Source organism: Alosa pseudoharengus, unplaced genomic scaffold, assembly GCF_046254945.1.
Source record: "Alosa pseudoharengus isolate Yale_2024_CS ecotype anadromous, Long Island Sound unplaced genomic scaffold, YU_APseudo_1.1 YU_APseudo_1.1_scf_10, whole genome shotgun sequence".
Classification (NCBI taxonomy): domain Eukaryota; kingdom Metazoa; phylum Chordata; class Actinopteri; order Clupeiformes; family Clupeidae; genus Alosa; species Alosa pseudoharengus.
Window position 1 is genome coordinate 31,971,273 of NW_027468565.1, and position 24,528 is coordinate 31,995,800.

The 24,528-nt window shown below is 43.5% G+C and overlaps 1 protein-coding gene across 2 annotated transcripts; it reads left to right on the forward strand.

Moving 5' to 3' along the window:
- The first annotated feature begins 5,372 nt into the window (after positions 1-5,372).
- On the forward strand, positions 5,373-10,619 carry LOC143140915 (uncharacterized). Of its 2 annotated transcripts, XM_076302075.1 has the most exons (8): positions 5,373-5,500; positions 6,341-6,534; positions 6,621-6,725; positions 6,833-6,928; positions 7,349-7,459; positions 7,797-7,917; positions 8,708-9,004; positions 9,158-10,619. In XM_076302075.1, the coding sequence occupies exons 1-8, from the start codon at positions 5,473-5,475 to the stop codon at positions 10,540-10,542; spliced, it is 2,337 nt and encodes a 778-aa protein (XP_076158190.1). In that variant the 5' UTR covers positions 5,373-5,472; the 3' UTR covers positions 10,543-10,619. The 2 variants fall into 2 exon arrangements, with proteins under 2 accessions (XP_076158190.1, XP_076158197.1); XM_076302082.1 differs by having other exon boundaries at positions 8,708-9,231.
- The last annotated feature ends 13,909 nt before the right edge of the window (positions 10,620-24,528 follow it).

A 24,528-nucleotide genomic window follows, 5' to 3' on the forward strand; every position in this document is an offset into this window, starting at 1 on the left:
CACTGACCCATGATTATAAAAGTAACGACTGGCGTAGCCTATGTAGTAGCAGAGGTAAATGTTCTACAGATCTACAGCAACTTCTGGTGAGATTACAACTTACATGAGTAAACGAGACGAGGGGTATGTGGCCTCAACCAGAGCCTGTCTACGAAGAAGAGCCTGTTTACTTTCATTGTATCGAACCTGGTTGCAGTTTACTCATTGTTCCTCTAGGGGCCGCCGCTAGCTAGTGCAGAATGAATGGGAGTCTATGGGGCTAGACGGGTAAAATGTATCTTTATTATCGTCTTAAGCTTAGTTTTCTCTAGACTCAACCATAAATACATGCCTGTCAGTTGGAACAACCCAAAAAACTAGATAATTGCTTGAGATTTTAACGATTTATGGTGATTTTATTTTCGCTAGATCTTTGCCCAGATTGACGCTAATGCATTATAGAGGAGTGGATCACTGAAGCAAGATGGCGTCTCGATTGACGCATTCATTCCAATGAACAGCAGTAGTCAAGGCGACATCTAGTGTATATATCTATGGTTGGCTTTAGCCACTTAGCATGGCATTTGGCCGCCGACATTTTTGAAAACATGGCGTTATATGGTTGCAACTTCCGGCACCAGTTTTTACATGGTGATTGGTAGATGACAGCTCATGCACGAGTTTAGTGTTGGGCACGAGCGTCCTCGCGCGTCCATGTTGGTTTGCATTTCTGGAAGACGACAAATAAAACAACTAACTACTTGGATTAAGCTACTGATACTTGACTTAATGCCTACATGGTTTAGGCTGTATTTACCGGACTTTGTGGTAAATAAAAGAAAAATGTTAATGTTGTCATATTAGGCTATTATTTGCCGTATATGCGGGGTGCCAAGTAATTACCTAAAAGTAACTGACTATGACCATACACTTTGGCAGATGCATAGCAATGACCTATATCCAATTATTAGCCTACTCATTGCGTTGTGTATGAAGACTATTTTCAAACGCACAGGCTGTAGTTCTGTAGAACGCAACGTCTGGATCATATAACCTGTCTCCCCAAGTGATTTAAAACGAAACGTCAATGACTTATTTCGTTTGCTTTCTTGCAACATTGACATGATTAGGCTATGCATTTGATTTAAATGTTCAGGCTGCCAGTCGAGGCAAAAGCCAAATGTCCAACAACAGTTGCAGACTATGCCTGCTCGAACCACAATACCCGAGGGATGTGCGCTTCTATCGGAAGTTTAACTTGCGTTGGCTTCTTTTCGTCTGCCTGCAAATGTAGCCTAGGCTTAACAAGCTGCAAATTCACACTGGGTGCAGCAAAAATCCCAGCTATCCACACGTTTCTTACATACCATGTCTACTTAATTAATAGTCATTTTCGTTGGATAGCCTATTGCGTAATAGGCCTACAACCTGTCCAAATAGTATTTAGGGATCGATCATTATTTGTGAAGCCTAAAGTGACACAATATTGATTCGCATCGTTTATTATCACATATGAACATCACATTAAATAACCTAGGACTTCAGAGACAGGGCAAACTTTACCACCATTCCCAAAATGTTATCCCAACCAATTAAATGAATTTGCGCTTATAACGAGGTGAAGCGCGTTCCCGAACAACTTCTTTTCCTCTGAGGGAATGTCCAATCTTCATCAACGACATACCGTTGTACCTTACGTTGTCTCCGTCTGTAACGTGGAATCTAATAGGCTAATTCTAGCTGGTGCCGGAAACGAACACCCATGAAACGCCATTTTCGTAAAGATGGCTGCGGTCAATTTCATGTTTTTTTGGCTGAAGTAGCTAGCCTAGCATGGGCCATTGAAATGAATGGGGGCGGGACTTAGTCACTCTCTCCAGTTATATATAATACCTCCATGCTTTAACCTCGCTTGAATAAACAAGACCAAGATGCCGCTAACTTGAGTTAATGGAACGGCTTCAGCCCCAAGTGGAAGTCTACGCTAGTTCAAGCCAGGCTATTTCTGTTAAGCGCAGCCTTTATTAGCGAGGTTGATGGAATATCCCCCTGGTTGCAGTTCACTCATTTTTCCTCTAGGGGCCGCCGATAGCTAGTGCAGAATGAATGGGAGTCTATGGTAGCCTGGCGAGCCAGACCCACATTATAATGTAGGTTCTGGGCACTCACCGTTCGCAGTGCTCAGTCCGAGGGTCGGGATAATCAGTTGTCTTTCAAATTCCCTCTGCACGCAATAGGACGCAATAGGATATTTGTTTTCAAGTAGCAGGGAATTCAAGCCAAACCGTTGCAACTCTGCCATCAATCATTATGTTAAGCCCAACAAACGACTCTATACACGATTTCAATGCCAGATTTAGTTTCGATTTCTAAAGCTCACAAGTCAACAGAGAGTAGCTAGACTAGCCCTGGCAGCAAATGTAATCTTTGTATCTTTGTTATCGTCAAAAGCTTAGTTTTCTCTAGACACGACCATAAACACATGCCTGTCAGTTGGAACAACCCAAAAAACTAGATAGTTGCTTGAGATTTTGACGATTTATGGTGATTTTATTTTCGTTAGATCTTTGCCTAGATTCACGCTAATGCATTATAGAGGAGTGGATCACCGTGGCAAGATGGCGTCTCCATTGACGCATTCGTTCCAATGAACAGCAGTAGTCAAGGCGACATCTAGTCAGTATATATATCTATGGTTGATACACTGAACTTGTGCCCTCGGAACCAAATCTGACAGCAAGCAGCTTTGGAGTTTTGGAAGTAGGCTGGTGGATATGAGTGAAGCTAGGCGGAGCTAAGCGGAACGAAATTCATCTGGCGAGGGTCAGGTTAGTGGTAACTGCCATGCGTAAAGTAATGGTAAGGTAAAAGCAACGACCGAAATGCAGTGCTGAAACACGTGTAGTAAACATATTAAATATGGAAACACAGATCCAGTATAAACACTGTTCACGTGTTGTAACACGCTCTGGAAATTCACAATTTCGTCGCCGTTTAAAAAAAAAAAAAAAACATAGTCCAGTATTTCTTTCGAAATTGAAATGAAGTTGTATGGACTGGACCATGTTTTTTTTTTTTTAAACGGCGACGAAATTGTGAATTTCCAGAGCGTGTTACAACACACTCAGCAATCGACTCCTACGGACTTTCACCTTAAGATGGCAGCAAAGATGGCAACATTTCCGGAAAGGTACTGGCTTGATGAAATTCATTCTGGACTCTCTATCCGACCACATAAAGACCTCGGGATACTTCGGTTTGGCTTTAGGGACCCTCTACTCACTACCACGTAAGTGTTATGTTGTTTGGAACTGTAGAAGAGGTTTTGTAGCGGCGAAATTGATATGCCCTGCTCACTTCCAGGCTACGAGTTTTGACTGAAAACGGTACAATCGAACTTTCTCAAAACACATCCGAATGACATGATTTTGATGTCAACTCAATGTATCCCCAATCATCCGTAAATCGATCTAAAGTGCATTTTACTTCGGATAATTCCTTTAACTTAAAAAACATAGCTACACAAATGTTATTTTTAACGGCACAAATCAGCACAAACATAGCACAAACGATTGAGACTATTTTGGTGAGTTTTGGACATTGATGGGGGGCTGGTGACGTCACACGAGTAATACATAAACCATAATAACTTAGAAAACATAGTAGCACAAATGTTTCTTTTAACGGCACAAATCAGCACAAACCTAGCACAAATGATTGAGACCATTTTGGGAAGACCATTTGGGACTGCTTGCTACAGTAAGCCTCCTCTACTTGCTGCACACTGCCCCCCCCTCCCTACATACACAGCACATTGTCTTCAGGATCTTCTCCAACACATATCCTCTACATACTTACAGCACACTGCCCCCACCTACCCACAGACACACTACTCACACACACACACACACACACAGTCACAGCTCCACTCCCCTCCCGCCCACACACACATATTCACTGTCATCACTCACATACATCATACATACAGTACTCTGCTTGCAATAGTAAGTCCCTTCGCCATACTTGCAGTACACTGCCCCCCCCTCTCCCCTACATACACAGCACATTATTTCATCAAGAAGCTTCTCCAACACACATCCCCAACATACCTACAGCACACTGCCCCCCCCCCCCCCCCCCCCCCCCCCAATACACAGCACGTCTCATGAGGAAGCTTCTCCAACACACATATTGCACACTGCCCTCTCCCCACATACACAGCACACTATCCCATCTCCCCTGTCATCCCCCCAACACACACACCAAGACCCCTGGCAGTTGTGTTAACCCCTTGAGCTGTGGATCTGCCCAAGGTTTCTTCCTTGGTAAGGGAGTTTTTCCTTGCCCCTGTTGCTCTTGGGTGCTCCTTGTTGGTGCCCCCCCCCCCATCCCAATCCTCCCCCACCTTTCTTATGCAGCCCTTGCCACTTAATCTACTAAACCCCTCTTCTACTGAACTTTTTAACCCCCCCATTAATGCACAAATAGGCTGACACCAGACATAATTTCACTGCATTTCTTACTTCCAGTAACTATATGCATGTGACAATAAACTTCCTTGTATCCTTGTATTTGGACATTGATGGGGGGCTGGGTGACGTCACACGTGTAACAAATAACGTGGAATATCTTTAAAAACATAGTAGAACAAATGTTACTTTTAACGGCACAAATGAGCACAAACGTAGCACAAACGATTGAGACTATTTTGGGAAAATTTGGACAAGTATGGGGGGCTGAGTGACGTTACTGGCCAAAAAATGTAAAGTTTAATTACTTAAAACCCTTAACAGTACAAACGATCATTTTTACAGCACAAACCGGCACAAACGAATAGCAGTGTTTTTAATCATTTTTGAATAACATGGGGGGCCAGCTTCACGCAGGCAATGCAGCCTGCAGGTGTTTTGAGAGAACTTCAGTCTTATACAAATAGGCCTCGCTATGTTTTCTGTGTATCCCTTCAGGACTGATTTTAGGAAAAAAGTCTTTAGTTGGGTCTAACAATTAATGATCAAATGTCCTAACCTATGTGAGTAGACCTAGGCCTAGACTATATAAAAGAGATGCCTGGAGTGCCACGGACCTAATTCAAGTACACATTGATGAAGAGAAGTGTTTGACAACGCTAGTGAAATAGGCCTACTCAAAGCATCTTAGGGCAAATCAAGAAAGAGTAGGCTATTTGACCCCTATTTGTAGTGCTGTGCTGTTTTTTTTTTTTTTTTATTAAAGTGGTTTAAAACATATTTAAAAATATTTTCCTTCAACATCGGTGGCCTGCTTAGATGATGAAAAGACTTTACTTATGACGGCTGGCAAAGACTTTACTTATGACGGCTGTACTGACCCGGAACTGCCTACACTGGTTGGAAACCATAGACATAATAGAGTGGAAACTGTTTGCAGACTTCAATGATAATGTCATTGTATTTTCCTGGATTTTCCGACCACAAGTTTTTCCACACACTTTAACGTTTAATTTAATTCTCAATGTCGGCGTATCGAAAGCGTGCCAAAGGTTTGTTTGTCTTACAAACATCTGTGCTTTTTAGCCACAAGTAGCCTTAAGTAGCCTACTAGTCGTAGCCTAACCAGATGTGTGTTGACTGACAGTTTTTTTTTTTTATTTTTTTTTTTAAACGAGCAGTTCAATGGCCATCATAGACAGTAGGCCTAAAATAAATGGCCATTCAGTGCACTGAGCGGAACAAAAACATGACAACGTTTAAAAACGTTCATGGTTTTCTGGTCGCCTCATCTCAATTCAAGTCAATGGTGATATCAGGCGGAGGTAGAAAATGTCGAGCTTTTGATGTTCTAAGATAACATAGACTGATTGATAATGTGGCCAGAGTTGTCCAAAAAGCCAATCTGTAGGTCCTGCCATCGCGAGGCAACAGTAATAGTAGACTACCAAACTACCTTAGCTATGCTATAGGCATAGGGCATAGGCTATTCTTCTTTGAAAGGTTGGATTTTGAAATAATCATGTGTGAAAATACACTGTGCTATAAAGAAGTATCACTGCGACCTTTCGAGCATCTCGTTGTAACCTTTTGGCCATCTTTTGAGCATATATTTACAGTTTCATCAATTGGTTTATTTAGTATGATTTCAAAACCAATCCTTCCTCAAGGCATAAAAAACACTGAGAAACAAATAAATATGAGACTGGTTATTCTAAGTGCTTGGCTTAAGAAACATGAATTAGTCTATCTGAAAATATGTGGAGCTGTGAGCAACCCAAATTTTAAATCTCACAGCAACATGACTGTCTGAACATGGCCTACAGCATGACATTTCCCTCCCAACAGTAGCCTAATTCTAACCCTGATGTCTTTTGTTTACTTGGTTGAAGTTCCTTTATCATCCTTGCGCCTCTGGGTCCCACCACTGAGGCTACTGTCAGCATTCCTGTGGCGGGTGGCAGAGCAGCGCCTAGTCAAGTACTACACCAGGCTGGAGGAGTTTGTCGCAATTGTTCTGGAGATAGTCCCAGACTTACTGAGTGCTAAGGAGAGGGTTGAACTACTCTTTGGCCTGAGAGCGAGGGTGAGAGCGAGCACAACATCCCAGGCTTGTAGTGTTGAAGATAAGTATTGCTTTAGTTTTGTTTACACTCATGCATGTTTGTGTAGTTTATTCTAGAGTTATGCCACGATCAGCCATCAGTAACTCTGCAGATAATGCAGCCACACCTGGAAAGAGTCTCTAGCATTGCTAAATCCGTCTCCATTGATGAGGTAAGCTGATAATTCCACAGGGACATTCATGCTGCTGACTTTCATTATCTATTTTGTCAGATCTATTTTTTTTTTATATACGTAATCCTAATTTTGCATTTGAAAAGATTGGAGATCAAACCATTGAAGTTGCTGTGAGGAACTTTCTGGATCTCATCCAAACGCTTCTGCGGAATTCCACATACAAGAAGCATTTCTTCCAGGTGAGACTCACAATGTAAATTGGCCACAGCCATCTGACACCTGTCACCTTCATGAAAATTTCCGATAATAATGGCAATAAGAAAACGAAATGGAGGGAATCAAATAAGATAAACTACGTAAGGGGCATAAAAAGACGTCATAGAATTTTGGTCGAAAAGTAGGGAACTCACAAGTTGGCGCCCTTAGAAACACTATCATCCGCACAATAGGAGAATTCCGGCGGTTTTTCACATACTGTAGATCTCCGTTTCTTGAGGTCACTGAGTACTGATGGTACAAATAAAAAACACCAACAGAATGAATGAATGAATTTTGACTATACCTGTAGGGAAGTGATTCTGTAAAAGCAGGTAATTTGAATGTAAATTGCCTTGGCATGTGGCACAAAATATTTTTCTCCCTTCTTTGTCTTGTTTCAGGACATTTACCCATTGCATTATGGTCCCAAATATGACACAGCACTTCAATTACTTGTCTGGGAATTCCTTTGCAGACTGGAATTGGTAATGCCAGTGCCTAGCTTCCATCAGGTGTGTAATTTTTGAATATTCATTTTTATTTCGAGAAATCTTTATATTACAAGAAAATCTTTATGAATCAAATATCACTTCTTGTAATTAGAAATGGACTGATAAATTCAAGGGTAGCCTACATGTTCAAGTCCTGACATGATGTGATACAAAACATATGTGTTTTGATCTGAAATGTGATCTACCATGTTTTTGGTAGATTTCTGCACATTTCCATTCACAGCCTCCCAGTGATTGACTCCCACAGTCAGTCTGAAATGCTGTGTGTACATTTCTTTGTTTCACAGGAAGTCACACAATGCAGAATGTCGCTTTAAAACTAATTAACCCCTTACAGGCTTCCTCTTGGTTTGATGAAGACCCCTTACTCTTGGAGGATTCTTTAGAAATGGTCAATGACCCAAAAGAAGTTCAAACGTTGTTGCTGCACTTCAAACATTTTGGACACCTGGACCCAGGTCAGCTTAATGTATCAATGCATAGCATGCACATACAAAAGAGCAAATGCAATACAACAACATGAACATTCATGAAATAGGACAAATTGAAGCAATAATGTTTAAGTCTAATTATGCTTGCAATTTGCCTAAGTAGATGTGTTGTGTAGTTTAACCGAGACTTTCTAATGAGTTGACACAACACTCAAAAAATCCTCCTCATAGAAATGGATGGGGTTAGTTTGTAACGCCAATTATGGCCGCCCCTTCCGTGGCAAAAAGTCGACATGTGAATATATTGCGCCAATCATGTAGTGTGTTGTGAATACATCATGTGAATACATCATGCCAATTATGTGTTGTGATCTCGCTGCTGAAGCAATGATGGTGTTGTGACGCATTGCGCACGTGGATTTCTGCCGAAATAGATGCCCGATAAATGCCCAAAAAACGTTACAATATGGCTGCCGAGTGGAGGGACTTGCCTAAAACGACTTTGGTTTAACAATGTGAATCCTAATTTAAATGCCAGGGAAAAGTGCAAAATTCATGCATGCATGAACTATGGCGCGTGAGAGCTTTTAGCTAACCCCCGGATGTTTGTATAGAATATTTTGCTCATTTTATTAAATTTAGTTAGTTAGTTTTACTTAGATTTTAGACTCTCAACTTTGCCCAGTATTTAAATTAGAGCCCTGAATGTCTAAAATAGGTAGCAATTGATAATATGTTTCCCAATAAAGTATATTTGTGTGGGGCAGGGTAAAGCCAGTGTGGTGATTAAATCTCATTTTCTGGTGGTGTTTTCCAGGATCCTCATCATCACCCATCTTGGCCAACACTATTCTCTCCACATTGTCGGTCTCATTTTCTGTGAAAACAGTCCTTAGTCGCTGTGATCAAGCAGTGAAATGTGTGTCAACTGCCCATGTAACCCAAGCTTCAAGGAATGAAGCAGTTGGACATGGAGACATTAATGAAGAAGCCCAACATGGAGACATGAATGATGGAGATGGACATGGGAATGTGGATGTGCTCGATCCTCAGAGAGACACTGATCAAGGCAAGCAGAGAAACAGGGATGAAACCCATTTCAGAGTGAAGAATGGTGAGGAAAAGGCTTCCTGATGATTAACCCAGGTCTAAAGTCATCATTCTTGAAATATGCTGTGTATAACAAGTGTTTTATGTACATTGTATATGTACCATGGTCAAAATTATGAATTATCAATGCAAGTCTAACATGATTTTTAACCTGCAGGTCACTCGAGTGAGTTTGAGAACCCAGTAAGCGAAAGGAGTGAGCAAGAAGATCTGCCATCATCAGGGCAAGGTCCTGGGGTACCCCCACCACAAGACAGCTTGATCGCGGAGGGATCCCAGTCAGTCAGCACAGCCGATGACTCTGCGAATCAGCTAGTACAGCAGGCATGCGCAGAACTTGGGAATGCTTTTTCAAAATCAAGTCTTACCAAAAATCAGACTGGTTACCCTGGAGACAGGCCCCACCTTTGCACTCACTGTGGTAAGAGATTTAAATGCACAACCCATTTGAAGGACCACATACGTATTCATACAGGGGAACGACCCTATGGCTGCTTAGACTGTGGGAGGAGGTTCTCTCGGAGCACACATCTGAGGCAACATATGAGATCGCACAGTGCTGAGAGACCGGGTAGCAACAGACGTAAGCAAAAAGTCCCGACACCCTCAGGAGAAGGACCTGGGCTTCCCCCACCACAAGACAGCATGGAGGAGGGATCCCAGTCAGTCAGCAAGGCTGGCGGCTCAGCAAGTGTGGATAAACACAAGCAAACCCATGCAGAAGAAAAGAAAGCACCCCAAAAGAGTGTAATTGTCAGCAGGATGTTGATTCCTAAACTAAACAACACAGCCACTAGTCGGCTACAGCATAAATGTACTGAATGTGGCAAAGCATTCTTTTCAAAATCAGGTCTCAGTAGACACAAGAAAAAACATGCAGAAGAGAGAAAAGAAGAGAGTCGGGTTGGTGCAAAAATGTTGACACCTCAGTCAAACAGCGCAACCACGAGTGGGCCACTTCGGCATACGTGCTCCGAATGTGGCAAAACCTTCATTTGGAAATGGGCTCTTACTAAGCATCAAACCATTCACTCAGGAGAACGGCCCCACCTCTGCTCATACTGTGGGAAGGCATTTAGAGTGAAGAACGTTCTGGAGTGCCACTTGCGCGTCCACACCGGGGAACGACCCTACGGCTGCCCAGTCTGTGGGAAGAGGTTTGTCCAGAAATCGAACTTGGTCGCTCATGAGCGATTACACACGGGTGAGAGACCTTACCTGTGTTCTGTCTGTGGCAAGGGTTTTCCTGTCTCGGGGGCATTGCTAGTTCATACGCGGCGCCACACAGGAGAGCGGCCATACACGTGTGAGTTCTGTGGGAAAAGTTACACAATGTCAGGCCGCCTGGCTGTACACAGGAGAGTCCACACGAAGGAGAAACCGTATGCTTGTACAATGTGTAAAAAGCGGTTTAGGTCATGCAGCCACTTGAAGAGACATATACGAACACATACAGGGGAGAAACCGTATGAATGTTTACAATGTGGCAAAAGATTTTCTGTGCGAAGCAATATGAATGTTCATCAACGTGTACATAGGTAACATCTATGGTTTCGTGCCGATTTTAGCATTGGTGAGGCTAAACACTTGAATGTCAGCTGAAATGTCAGAAATCTCATTCATAGATTGCACTCCTATCCAGATGTTTATATTTATAAAATAAACTTGGTTTCTAGACCTTCTGCTGATGACTTGTAGAGTGTCACTTTGTCTGACTGTTACCTTTTTTCTGTAGTTCAGTTTGTGTGTGGAAGTTGTACATCCAGGTAAAGATACACTCATGTTACAGTTTTGTTGATGCATTTTGATGGTCACGGGCAGAAGTCTGCCTCTGCATTGTGCTGTATGTTTAGAAATTATGTGGTATGTGGTTGTAAGCTAATGGTATGGTGTTAACACACATACTGTATCCAAGAGTTATCCTTCCTCGGGAGACTTGTAAGTTAAAGGAACCGTATGTAAGATTGTGGCCAAAACTGGCACTGCAATCACTTTTAAATTACTGTAGCGCAGTGTATTACTGGCAGAGCTGGCAACACGGATGACGAAACACTACTGACTTTGTGTTTAGTAGATAGGTGGAGGGTGGTGTATCAGGCCAAAACACAATATGACAACATCAACATCAGTTGAGGGCTGCAACTTCACTTTTTAAATGACAATATCCTGGCCGGACTACTGTTGTCAGTGATAGAAGTATTTGAAATGAACATGATTTCTTAATGTCTAGTGACATATCAGGGCCATTTTATGATTAATTGAAATACATTTCTTATGGTTCCTTTAAGTAAGGACCCCCAACAGGAGAGCAGCCGTACAAGTGAGCTTTGTGGGAAAGGTGTCATACAGTCCTGCTATCTAACTACACAGGAGAGTTCACGCTAAGATGAAACCGTATAACTAATCAGTGTGTTACAAACTATTTTCCTCAGATACCCATTTTGAAGCGACATATGCGATCCCATACCGTGTGAATGCTTACAATGTGGAGAAAGATTTTTAAGGAAAATCCATGAGACATCATGTACATACAGTAAGGTGACATCTGCAGGTTCATAAAGATTTTAGTTTTGGAATCTGCCATTGTGCCATGCATCTCAATCACAAATTACAATGCAGACCGATCCACATTCATATTTATGTTAAATATCTTGACCTTGTGTCAAGACCTTCATGAAAATGCTGAAACCTGTGAAACTGCTGCAACCTTGGAAATGTTTTTGTATTATAAGTATTATAAGCATTTCAAATCGACTTTGTCCAAGGTTATTACCATTTTTGTGTTACCATGTAGCTCCTAAAGAACAGGGCTATTTGTGACTAAGGAAATTGTACCTTTAGGTAAAGAAAAATATTGTTACAGTTTGTTATATATGGTTTTATAACATAGGCACAGTTCGCCTGTCTCATGATAAATCGATGCTGTGTTCAATACTAAGTGGTAGCTATGTAATCTAATGACTGTGTAATAAGGAATCCTCTATAAAATTGTGTTTTCAAATTGTGTAGGTGTTGTGAGATCACAAAGGTTTTTTTTTGTGTATGTGTATTGGTACTAAGTTGATATGCCATCCAGAACTGTTACGGTAAAACTTGAATTGATGCATCACACTATTGCCACCATTTGAAATTCTACAATAACTGTGGGTCAGTCTAGATGTCCTGCAATGAATTTCCATCAAAATGTGGGGTTTCGTAAAGTCACATGTAAAACCTTAATCAGAATCAGCTTTATTGGTCAGGTTTGTGCTAAATAAGGAATTTGACTCCAGTTAATCTTTGCTCTCAAAGTACAACACTCACTTAACATATAAAGAATAAAAACAGGAAGGTCAATAGGAAATATTAAAATACTGTAATAGAAATATATGGGGAAAAAACAGTAACATTATAAGAGTAAGAATAAGTGTATGTGCAGGATGAATAGTATAAAGAGCAGTAAAATATGGCTATGTATAAGTATAACTACAGTATGTACATTTGTAAATAAATAGAACACTATGGGTGGGATAGGGTAGTGGAATTGTGGAATAGTGCACTATGGGTGGAATAGGGTAGTGCAATCCAAACCAGACAGTGATGGAGGTGCAGATGACAGACTGAATGATGGCTGAGTAGAAAGTGGTCAGCAGCTCCTTAGGCAGGTTAAACTTCCTAACCTCCATAACCTCTGCTGGGCCTTTTTGTGGACAGACTTTTTTAAAGACACTCATGTTTTGGTGTTTATGGCATGAAGAAGCAGTATCTGATATTTGAAAGCAAAGGCTGTTGCCTTGTGTAAACTCCATTAGTTAGGTGTTTTATCTGGGACAATAGTCTACAGCAATGCAATTCCAAATCTGCCTCTTTTAAAATGCCAAATTCATCTCCATTCGATGTTCAAATGCAATATTTGAATTTCAAGTATTGGCCACTAGATGGCGATGATGCTGCATTTATGGCTCACAAACCAGATTTAGTCCGGTCTCACAGCAACTACTCTGCGCACGCATGGCATGGCAAGGCAGGTGCTCGAGTCGTCTTATTTATGTGATATCAGAAGTTATTTAAGTCTTGAAAGCCTTAAATTGTTATAAGAAAATAATGGTTAAGTCATACAAATACGTAGCTTACTTGTTTTCTGTGCATCAATGCAATATTAACGTACAGCAGACAACAGGGTTGAGGCTGTTTGCTTAGTTAAGCCTGACTGTGTGGAGATGGTAAGACACCACAGCAGAACACAGCATAGACAATACTGAATAGAGAAATAGCAAGAATGCAAAACATGAACATAATCACAGTGGGTCGCAAACCCCTGGTTGACACTGACAAAACCTTATTGCTATGACTTGATGGTTAAGTTTCTGGTGCAAATGCATATTCAAAAGCAGAATTTCTCAGTACCACCTCAGAAAACAATTGGCTCTCCAAGTCTTTATGAAAAAACATTCATAAAGTCGGCGTACCCATACCACAGTTTGAGAAACACTGTTCTTAAGGAATCAGTGGAAGGGACACTTATTATAAATACATAATAGATAGATAGATAGATAGATAAATAGATAGATAGATAGATAGATAGATAGATAGATACTTTATTGTTCCCCAAGGGGAAATTCAAGGTAATAAAAGTTTTTAATAAAAAGTTAATAAAAGTTTTTGGTATTTTAATTTGTGAGAGCATAAGGAATATCATAAACTTTTATTTTTTAAATGGCTAATTAAATATTGAAATGCTACAGTACTTAGAGAGAAGGGAAAGGTGAAATATCTGCTGAGAGATCATTTCATTGTGCTTCCAATAGAGGTCTGTGTTGCACTATCATGCAGTGTGCACATATTGCCATACTTAGTCTATTGCTGAACTCTTACTGGAACTTTTCACACTGTTTCTAAAATCTTCAATCTTTATTGTATTAAGAGGGCCACTTATTGGCATGATTGAATTTGAGAAGCATTCTCTGTGAACATGTTTCAGTTAGCACAAGTTCTGAAAAGCAGCTGGATAGCGGTGACGGCTGTTCAAAGCCCCGTAAGGCTGCCCGTCATGATTGAAGCAGTGGGCAGAGCTGCCGGCACACAGACTGGGACTATCAAGCATTTGATGGATACCGAGGATGGATCTGACGGATGCTAGGTTGGATACTAGGATGGATAACATCATGGAGAAGCTCACCAGAATGGGGGGAAGAGGGTAGTCGTGTAAATTGGAATGCGCTCCAAGACCACACAACTACAATCTTCTCTGCTTCTGGCCCCCCTCAGCCAGCACTGGCCTCGGCCAAGGCCACTGCTGGAAAAACAACTCCCCCGGAAGAGCACTGCTGCAAGACGCTCTTGCATTTCTTTCCCCACCTCCTACAGACACCTACTGTACTGTATTCTTCCTCAATGCTCTGTCTTCCTGTCCTGTCTACCCCCTTGTCATATTGTATGTATGTTTGTGTAATGTATTGACAGGTTGATGGTCAATTTCGCTGGTTCTTGTGACTACAGTATGTGACAATAAAGGTTATATCATATAAATGCTAAGGTCTAAGGTTTAGACAAGATACAGGTAATTGCATGACATCAAAATGTACAATATTTTATACATTACAGTAATACAATACTTTAACACTGTAGTAGTTCAACATTTTGTAATACTTTACAAATAAAAGTGTGTACATTTGAGAAAATTCCTGAAATATACAGATAAGTGCGGAATATTTAGGCTGTTCTAGGCTGTAGCCTGCTGGTGACTCAACGTGCAGGTGAGATTCAACTGGTCCATTGTGACAGGTGAGATTCAACCGGCCCATTGTGACAGGTGAGATTCAACCGGCCCATTGTGACAGTGAGATTCAGTGGCGACCATTCATTCCTGTCATTCCCTTGCCACCCATCATCACCACATGTCGCTATGTGTGTGATAGCACTGTTTGACCAGCCACCCAAGCGTTGATCAATCGGCATGCAGCATCACCTCTGCCACTGAGAGAGCTCCTCACCTCGTCTTTATCTACTGATCAAAGCGCACAAAGACAGACAGATGGCCTGGAGGAGTGTAGCCACGCCAGGCACACAAGCTCATCAGAGGGCTGTTGATTTAGTGGCTTGTCGCGGCGTCCCTCGGATCACACACACACACACACCCAGGGGATGCAGGGCACGTGGTGAGGGGGACCATTTCCTATAATTCATGACACTGCACAGTGCTTATCTAGCAATGATGGCAGTGATGACAGAGGATGCAAATTGACTTCCTTTTTTAAATTAGGTAAACTTAAAGCCGAATGATCTTTACAGTTTAAACTAAAAAAATGCCAGTGTAAAATAAATTTAGTCCCACTTGGAAATGGGATGATGTAGGTTTTGGACACAATACACATTTACACAGTGACAAGTTTTGTGGATGAGAGCATTAATAACACATACGCAAAGATCTCTCTGTCACACACACACACAAACTCATACACCCACTTGGCCACACAATCAGTCTGAGGTGTTTTGGGCTGAGCTGAAGATAAGCGCAGACTCAGAGCATTATGCTATTTTCACATGTAAATGCTGCTGCCGCTGGTGTGTGTCCTGTTGGGGGAAAGCTCATTGTTGGTATTGAGCAGCTCAGAGGAGCTGTGCTGAGTGTGTTCACAAGCCCTGTTATCAGATGAAGTGCAGACTTAGCTGGCTTCAGCAGGACTATGGATGTGTGTGTGTGTGTGTGTGTGTGTGTTGGGGGGCGGGGATCCATCGGGGGACACGGGGGGAGTTTGGGGAGATCACGAGGCAACAGGACGCCTGGAGAATAGAACAGCTGGCAGAGTCGCATGTGCCATCCCAAAACACAAACTCTCCCAGACGGCCTGAGCACGGTGGGAACCTGGCGTCAAAGACATCCACAAACATCTTGATCCCCCTAGTCTTATTATCAGCCACCAGCCAGGCTGCTGCAGAGTACACAAACATGTGCAGACACACACACACAATCCACAGACACACATAAACACACACACAACAGACTTACAAAAACATGGGAACTTACCCATGCACTCCCCAACAGACATATATATATATACATACACACATTTGTGGGACCTACATATCCATTAAAGCACCAATAATTAAGGCCCGTTCAGATTGCAAGAAACTAGTGATGAAGGGACAAGGGTATGTTAATGTATTAAGCAATCACAGTCAAAGCAACTTAGCAACGTGAAAGTTACAATAATTTCTACTTTTGAGGTGACAAGCAGCAGGCGATGACCAAATCGCCATCAACTTTGGTTGTTGATCAGCAACTGTGGGAATCCTTAACCATAAATTCCTACATTCAGGAAGTTGACAAGTGAACTGCAGGACTGTAAGCAAGAAATCAGCTGAGCCATCCTAAAGTGAACTTGAATTCTGCACAGAGTAGATCTGACCAAGTGTACTAATACAAGTGATTAAAAAAACTGTTAGCAAGTGATGGAAAATAAAAAATGGGTTCCAGTTAAAAACAACAGTAAGTTCTTATCAACTCTTTCCTTCCAGTAAGTTCCTTTAATAACTTGTGTGCTCTCCTCAGGACAATGTGTTTTCGGTGAAGGTGCTGCTGATGCTTAATGGCTTCCATCCAGAACAAGGCATTCATGATGGACTCCTTTTGCCTCTGAGGGAGCAGGTCTGACTGGAGGTCACCCCACCTCACGCTCAAACACACACAAACACACACACACACACACACACACATACACACACACACACACACACACACAAACACACACACACACAAACACACACACACACAAACACACACACACACACACACACACAGGGAGAACACTCACCACTCACTCACTAGCGCACGCCCTTCACACACACAGGGAGCACGCCAGCACAAGTATTCAGTCACCCCGACAATCAGCCCCCACCCCCTCCCCACCCAACACCACCTCCAATTCAACACAGGAGGATAAGGTAAAGAGATGAAAGGATGTCTCTGTGTTTGTGTGTGTGTATCATGTGCGACCATGTGTCGCTTCTTTTTGTATGGCTTGTGTCTCCTGGAACACTACCCTCCAACAGGGCAACACGCAGGCAAAGACTGGGTTTGCTGAGTGTTTGGAGAGGGTGGATTAGGGGGAGTGTGTGTCTTTCAGGCTGCTGTGAACCCCCATCCTCCACGCAGACTCACTCCAGCTCCACACACACACACACACACACACAGACAGAAAGAGAGAGTGCCTCTGGTCACCAGCAGATTCCTGTGTGTTGGCCTGTAAGGGGGCAGTCCCACCCCACCCCTCCTGTCAGCTCTGACTCTAGCCGCACACCCTCATCTCCCAGCTTTCTGTGTCACACTTTCTCTGCATTATAAGTCACCCCCCCCCCCCCCTTTCACACACACACACACACACACACACACACACACACATTCTCTCTTTCACTCTGTTTCTCTCTCTGTCTCCGTCTCTATGTCCAAAATCCCTTTTACACTCCGATTCTGTCGCCTTCAGTTGCTCGCCCCATCTTTCTGTTGGCTTTGTTTCCCATTTTCAGTGTGTCCAGGCTCCAAAAATGGCAACAAAAACAGCCTGGTGCAGGCTGCATCTACAGAGACCACGTGTATTCAGGTGACAGGCAGCTATAGCAGATTGTCAGGAGATGTTTGCTGTATGTGACCAAAAATGTCTTAGCTTAGAAGCCACGTAACATGGCTTAGAGCACCTTTTACAACAGCATGCCATCTCTACCATGCTATCTCCATCACATCTGCTCTCTCTCTCTCTCCAACTCTCAATGTTTACCTCCGTCCGTATCCATCCATTCATTTTCATTTTCTTTGCCTGTTCTTATTCATCTATCATAGGGGCAGGGCCCACAAAGATATCACACACACACTTTATGACTGCATGTTATCCACATGAAAGGTAACTGTTGATTTCAATCCAAATGTAAATCTCTGCAATGACATGGAACTAATGTCATGGAACTAATTTTGAGGAACAACAACATTTCATTCAAAAGATATCTCTGACATCTCTAGAGATTTCCCTTGGGACATATTGTGGATGATTGGCTTGAAGCGTCAAATAGCATCTTGTGCAGTCAGTCAGCGTCGATATAAGCCAGATAAAGGGCCTTGATTTAAAGAACGGGGAAAATGACATGTCACTCAATTAGCAAAAAATCGGCTGTAACTAAAACCATTGTGTGGCGTGTGGGGTATTGAGCTAACCTACTGATGTTTGCGTGTAAAATCTTGGTCTTGGCATTAAATGAGCTTCAGTTCAACATAGACTTTGCACTTTGCCCATATTTTAAATTAGGGCCCAGGGGGTTGAAATGATAGAAAGGGATAAAGAGGTGATGGTAAACAAGACAGTGAGAAGCCGTGTAGCACAGTGTGTAGCCTATGAGGCAGGGGAGTCTGACAGCGCTAAAAGGCATGAGAAAGCAAGCTGTCACAAACACACCTCAGGAAACGGAGCGAGTGAGAGTGTTGTGTGGGTTGTGTGTGAGGGGTAGGCCCTGTTCATGTGGGCTGAGAGCGTGACAGTGGCTATTACCCTATCCTGCTGAGGGACTAAAGGGGTGGGGGGAGGGCTGTGTGTGTGTGTGTGGGGAGAGAGAGGAGTGAAGTGAAATGTGTGTGTGTGTGTGTGTGTGGGGGGGGGGGTTGGCAGTCACCACTGCCATTTTTTCTGCTGCTGTGGGCCTTTTTTACGGCTGTTGCTTGGCAGTCCGTTCTGGCTCTGTGACAACTCTCCCTCCTGCCTCCATATGACTCCCGCTTCACCCTGTTGCCCCTGGGAGGGCGACGGGGGTCTCCAGGGTGGAGGTCCAGGGCCAAGAGGAGGCAAGAGGCAAAGCCTCTGGGGGCAGTGGTAGGGGCTGACCACCACATGGACCTCTTTCAGCAACGAGCACAATGACTAAGGGAGAGCCGAGAGGGGAGAGGGAGAGATGGAGAGTGGGGGGGCGTGGGGGTCGCTGGGGGAGCTTGACGAGTGACAGCTTTGTGTCAGACTGCAGATTGCAGTTTTCCCAGGTGAAATACGCCATACGGCAGGGCTGAATTCCACTCCATTCAACACGTTGCTGTGATGCAGTAAGATGAAGCATTAAAGCATAACAACAGATAAACAAACAAATAAAATAAACAAAAAGCGCAAAGAACTAACTTATATTTCTGTGCATTAAGATTTATTAACAGTCTTATCATGGACATGCTGATGTAGCATCTGCTACATAATGAGCATTCCATACTATGCCATTGTGCAGTAACTTGAGTACTGTGTGAATGTGTGTGAATCTTCCTTACTATTGAATGATGTGGGGTGATATGCTCCTCTCTGTATCACTCACACCCATTCAGACATATAAACTAGTGCACACTTATGTGTATGAATGCACACATATGTGTATAACATTTGTCATTTGCATCGAGCTATTAGTCTTTGTGCCTTAAGTGTTGCTAGGCAGACAGCGAGGTGGTGCCTTTGGGGTAGGAGGAGGTGGAGGAGGAGGAAGGGAGGCGACGTGCGGCCCCCATACCGTCTCTGATGGTTATTAATGACACCCTCTCTCACCACTGGGCCCCAGAGCCATCTGTGAGCCTTGCACTCTCACTCTCACTCTCACACCCTGCGGAGCTTCACTTCTGCTCCATCACCATCACCCACCACCACCCCCATCCACACTCCAAACAAACACAGAGAGAGAAAGAGACAGAGAGAGAGAGAGAGAGAGAGAGAGAAGTCAGTGGACAGGACCATATGATATTATGAATGTGAACTGTGTTGTCATTTTTTTATTGTGGAAGTTTGTTATTTGTCTATGTGAGTGAATGTGCTCTGCGTTGCAAAGCTGAGGGATAACATTAAGACATCTCAGTGGATAACTCCCTCTAGTGGATAGCATTTGAAAAACAGAGCACAGGAATGTCATGTGCATCACAGTGTTGCATATGTGTAGTTGACCAATAACTGCCTACAGACATGAGAATGGTTCTGTTTTGGTGGTACAAATGCTCTAAGAGCGATAACCCTCTGAGGGTTGATTGGCATCCTCTTTGACCACACTCCAGCACTCTCAAATGTTAAGCAATTGCTTTCGCTCAGTGTGAACAGCTAACAAATAAACAAAGACAAACAAGAGGAAACAATGAAGCAGAGACAATACATCTGTTTTTGCCAAAATTCAATAAGTAGGGCATAGTCTGATGTGAAGATATAGCTGCATGGTTTTTTTTTTTTTTTTTTTTTTGGGGGGTGGGGAGGGTTTTGCAATGTCAGTGATGACTTATTACACCACGTTGGTCTCCATTGTACGGTCTGTTTTCCTCCAAGTATGATGACATAGCCCAAAGAGCAGGGAGGCTCTTCATAACCTTCCAGCTGATTACCCCGGCTCCTCAAATCTGTTGCTGAATCAGAGATTTCTGCTGGATGTGCTGTAGGAGGAAGGTATATAAATGAGACCAAACTTTATCTGGGTCCCCAAAAAACACAAGATGGATGATGTCCTTTTTGGCCGATAAATCAGCTAGCTTGCCCTGCTCCTCCCTCAGGTAAGGGTGGATGGTGGGGATGAATATGTAGGCTCCTCTCTCCAAGGTGAGGGTGGGGAGAAAGGGACCGGGGCTATTTATAGACACAGAGCTTTATATTTCGATGTCTGCGGCCACAAGACAAATCTGCGCTCGTCTGGCCGTTGGTGCGGAGATAAATAACTTTGAACTCTGCGTGCTGCCGCCGGCCGCGTGATCTGAGAGACCAGTGTTAAGATCTCGGGCAGTACCCACGCTGTGGGGTGAAACAGGGCTAGTGAATGAAAGGTTAAAAGTGTAACAGTATAAAAGAGAAGAAACACACACACACACACATACACACACAAAACATCACACATGACTCCCTGTGTTTGTGTGCTGGAATGCAATGTGACTTCTCTGGAACTGTACTTTTTGAAGAGGATGAGAGGGAGAATGTTTAGGGGTTGCCATGACGATCCATGCAGATATGTGCCGGCCAACCCGCATCACAATTGGTCACATGATGGAGATGTCGTGCCACAGCTTTGACCTGCCGTCCACCTTAGAGGAGGGGGCCGGCCAGATGAAGACAGACTGCACCCACTGCCCCTTCCCCGTTTCCCGGAGGACAAAGACGTCGTAAAATATAACAGGGCCATAAAAGCACAGAGCATGCACACTCTCACAGACAAACACACACACACACACACACACAATGCAGTGTCACACACACACAAAAAGGGTCTCCTGTAAGTGTGTGTGTGTGTGTGTGTGTGTGCGTGTGTGAGAGAGAGAGAGAGACACACACACAGTGAGAGGGGTCAGTGTAGCAGTGTGTTGAACTTTGCTGACCTCTTGCCTAATAAGCCACGGCCGAATTAAAACAATAGGCTGCGGCTGGTAGGGATGTGGTGGGACGGGATAAGACCTGAACCCCACAGGGGGGTTAACATGCCTCATCAGGCCTCAGTCAGAGATACACTCCAGCCCTGCCATTTGAGCCCCTCATCCCCCGCCATCTCACCCCAAACACAGGGCTAGTGTTGCTGATCAAGCTGGAAACAGAGTGGAGATACCCCCCCCCCCCCCCCACCACCACCACCACCCCCTACCGTACCACCCTCCACCCAAAAGAAAAGACAGTGGGCTTGGGGAGAGTTGATGAGGAGGAGCCTCATCTGAATACCTTAGAGGGACTTGAGGCACAGCCTCTCATCATCATCACAGTGGCATTTGCAACCGATCTCACCCCCCGTTCAGCCGAGTGACCACCAAAACACTGACCATCAATCCAGGATATTTGAATGGCACTGACTACTGAGTCTTGGAAGACCTGTTTCCATAGCTGCACTCGGCTAAAACGTAGTTTTCTCATTTTAGTGGTGGCTTTCTTCTTATGCATGTGTCTTTGGAGGGTTCTGTGTGTATCTTGCTTGTCTGTTTCTGTGGTTGTGTGTGTGATTGTGATTATGTGTGTGTGTATGTGTGCATGTACGTATGTATGCACATGTGTGCTTTCTTCTTTCTCTCTTGCCGAAGTGCAATGGCTTCTTGAAAGGCTCTCCAAACTTTTTTTTTTTTTCCATCACCCTCTCTCTTTCTCTGTCTCATTCTCTCTCTCTATCCCTCTCTTCTCTCTTTCACTCTCTTGCTGCATCAGAGAAGGGAGAAAAAGAAGGGAAAAAAAACAGGCGCTTTTCTCATGTTAATCAGACACTTTGTCCCGGGATGGATTATCCTGCCGTAGCCTTTTGTGTGGATCCTGCAGCGGAGCCCCCTGGGGTCACCACCACCCCCCCCCCCCCCCACGACTCTGGGACAGACACAAAGCCCCCCAAGCAGCCCCCTTCTTCCAGGCTAAGGCTCCCCTGCTCCGCTCCACACACAAATTAGCCAGGCCCAATTCGACAACTCAGAGCAAGGGGCCTATATCGCTATTGAGAGTGTGTACAACGCACACTAACCCCCCCACCCCCCCCCCCCCCCACCCTCCCAACACACACACACACACACTATGACTAAACACACACACAACCCCCCCCCCCCCACACACACACACACCCCAACAACCACTACTACAACAACAACAACAATATATTGCTGAGCGAACGCTAATGGGGCAGGCATTGGTTGACACACACACACACACACACACACACACACACACACACACACACACACACACAGACACACCCTGCCCTGTCTAAATGCCGTCGGACACGAGCACGCTGCAAGGGGAGCACAGGTGTCCACAGGTGCTTTATTGGATTCGTTAGTCACTCTGTCATTCTTCAAAACGTCCAACCGCACAGCACTGTGGGTCTGTGCAAGTATCTCCTTCCTCCAAGCTGCCTTGCTGATTTCTGACTACAGGGCTGACAAGGGACCTTCAGCTGTGACATTCTGCAGACGTCATTACTCACCATTAAATTTCTCTATAAGACCCTTTCAACAATAAAAACAAAAACAATGCTTGAACATTCTATTTGGGCCCCAATCGACTTCCTCTGCATTAAGATAACATATGGAATGTTAAAAAGGAAGTCTTGTGGGGCCAACTATGATGCTGATAATGGAACTCTCTTGAAAGGGTCTATAAGCTGCATTGCTGACCCTCACAGGTCTCTGACATAAGCCAAAGTAAAAAATATGCACATGGGAGTTAAAGTGAAGGTACATTTGAAATAATAACTCAAAAGCCTATAGCCCTATACTGAGACATAATTGAAGGCAAAAGCAGGCTCTGACGCTGCATATGTGATAATGGCCTGAAGTCCTCTAATGTCTCTGATTATGGCATGTTGCCATCGGACTAAAACATGCATAACACATGAGATGGGTCTCAATACAAACAAAGTGGTAAGCGGCAGCTACATTTGTAAGGAATAAGGATCTACTAGTGATTCTTCTCAGCCTCACAAAAGCCACTTTCTTCCTCTAGAGGCCCAGTAGGGTCTAATTTTCCTGTTGTGTTTCATATTCAAATAACACGACAAACAGCAAGCTTAAAGACAGAGAGTAGAAGAGAGAGACGGAAAGAGGGATGTAGAGGAATTTGAACAGAGCGGCTCAGAAAAAGAGAAGGAAAGCAAAGAGAAAGACTCGGTCGGTGATACTGGGGCTTTTCACTTGCAGTCACTAATTGGCCACCCAAGCATCGTCTTGATCAGAGAGCTTTTCTCCTCTAAAACTGTAGTATATCCACAACAACATCTTTGTTTTTGCTCCTACTGATACCATCAGACTCATCATGTCTTTTATGCAATGTGAAGAGAACAAAGCAAATCTCTCTTTATTATCTATTATTTATTTTTCATTTTATTTATGCATTTATTTATTATCCTATTATTGTTATTAATAGTCTTGTAAAAGAGCATTTGCTCATTAATTCTTCCTGTCCTCTGTTCCATGTTTTAAAGTATCTCTTTTATTTATTCTTAATTTTCAGTTTTATCTTTTTTTCTCTTCTTGAATTGAACATAAATGCCTTCCACAAAACACAGCAGCCACTGTTTCCTGTATGTGTTTACACTCATTTAAAGGAAAGGAACACATACCCTGAACTTGGGTAACTGAATACCCCCACCAGACACACACACACACACACCTCAGGGGTCCATGGGGAAAGGTGAAGAAGAGATGATCCCATTATTTCATTAGTCATTTAAGAGCGCAGGAATGCCTTCTGCGGCAGCCCCCTCCACGGTTCGGGGTGTGAGCAGAGGCTAATTTCTCAATGGAGGAGAACAACAGGAGGGAAGAAACGCAGAGAGAAAGAGGGCCAAGAAAAGGTAATTTGATTGTCCGGCAGCTCCATATGCTTAAGTCCGCCCCGACAACGTGTTGCTACTGCTCTGAGCTCTGAAAAGCAAGGAAAGAACCCCCTCCCTTCACACACACACACACACACACACACACACACACACACATATACACATATGCACATATACACACACGCATACACACATATACACACACTCACACACAGCACACACACACTTACTCACAAACACACATACACATACCCCCCCCCCCCCCCCCCAAAAAAA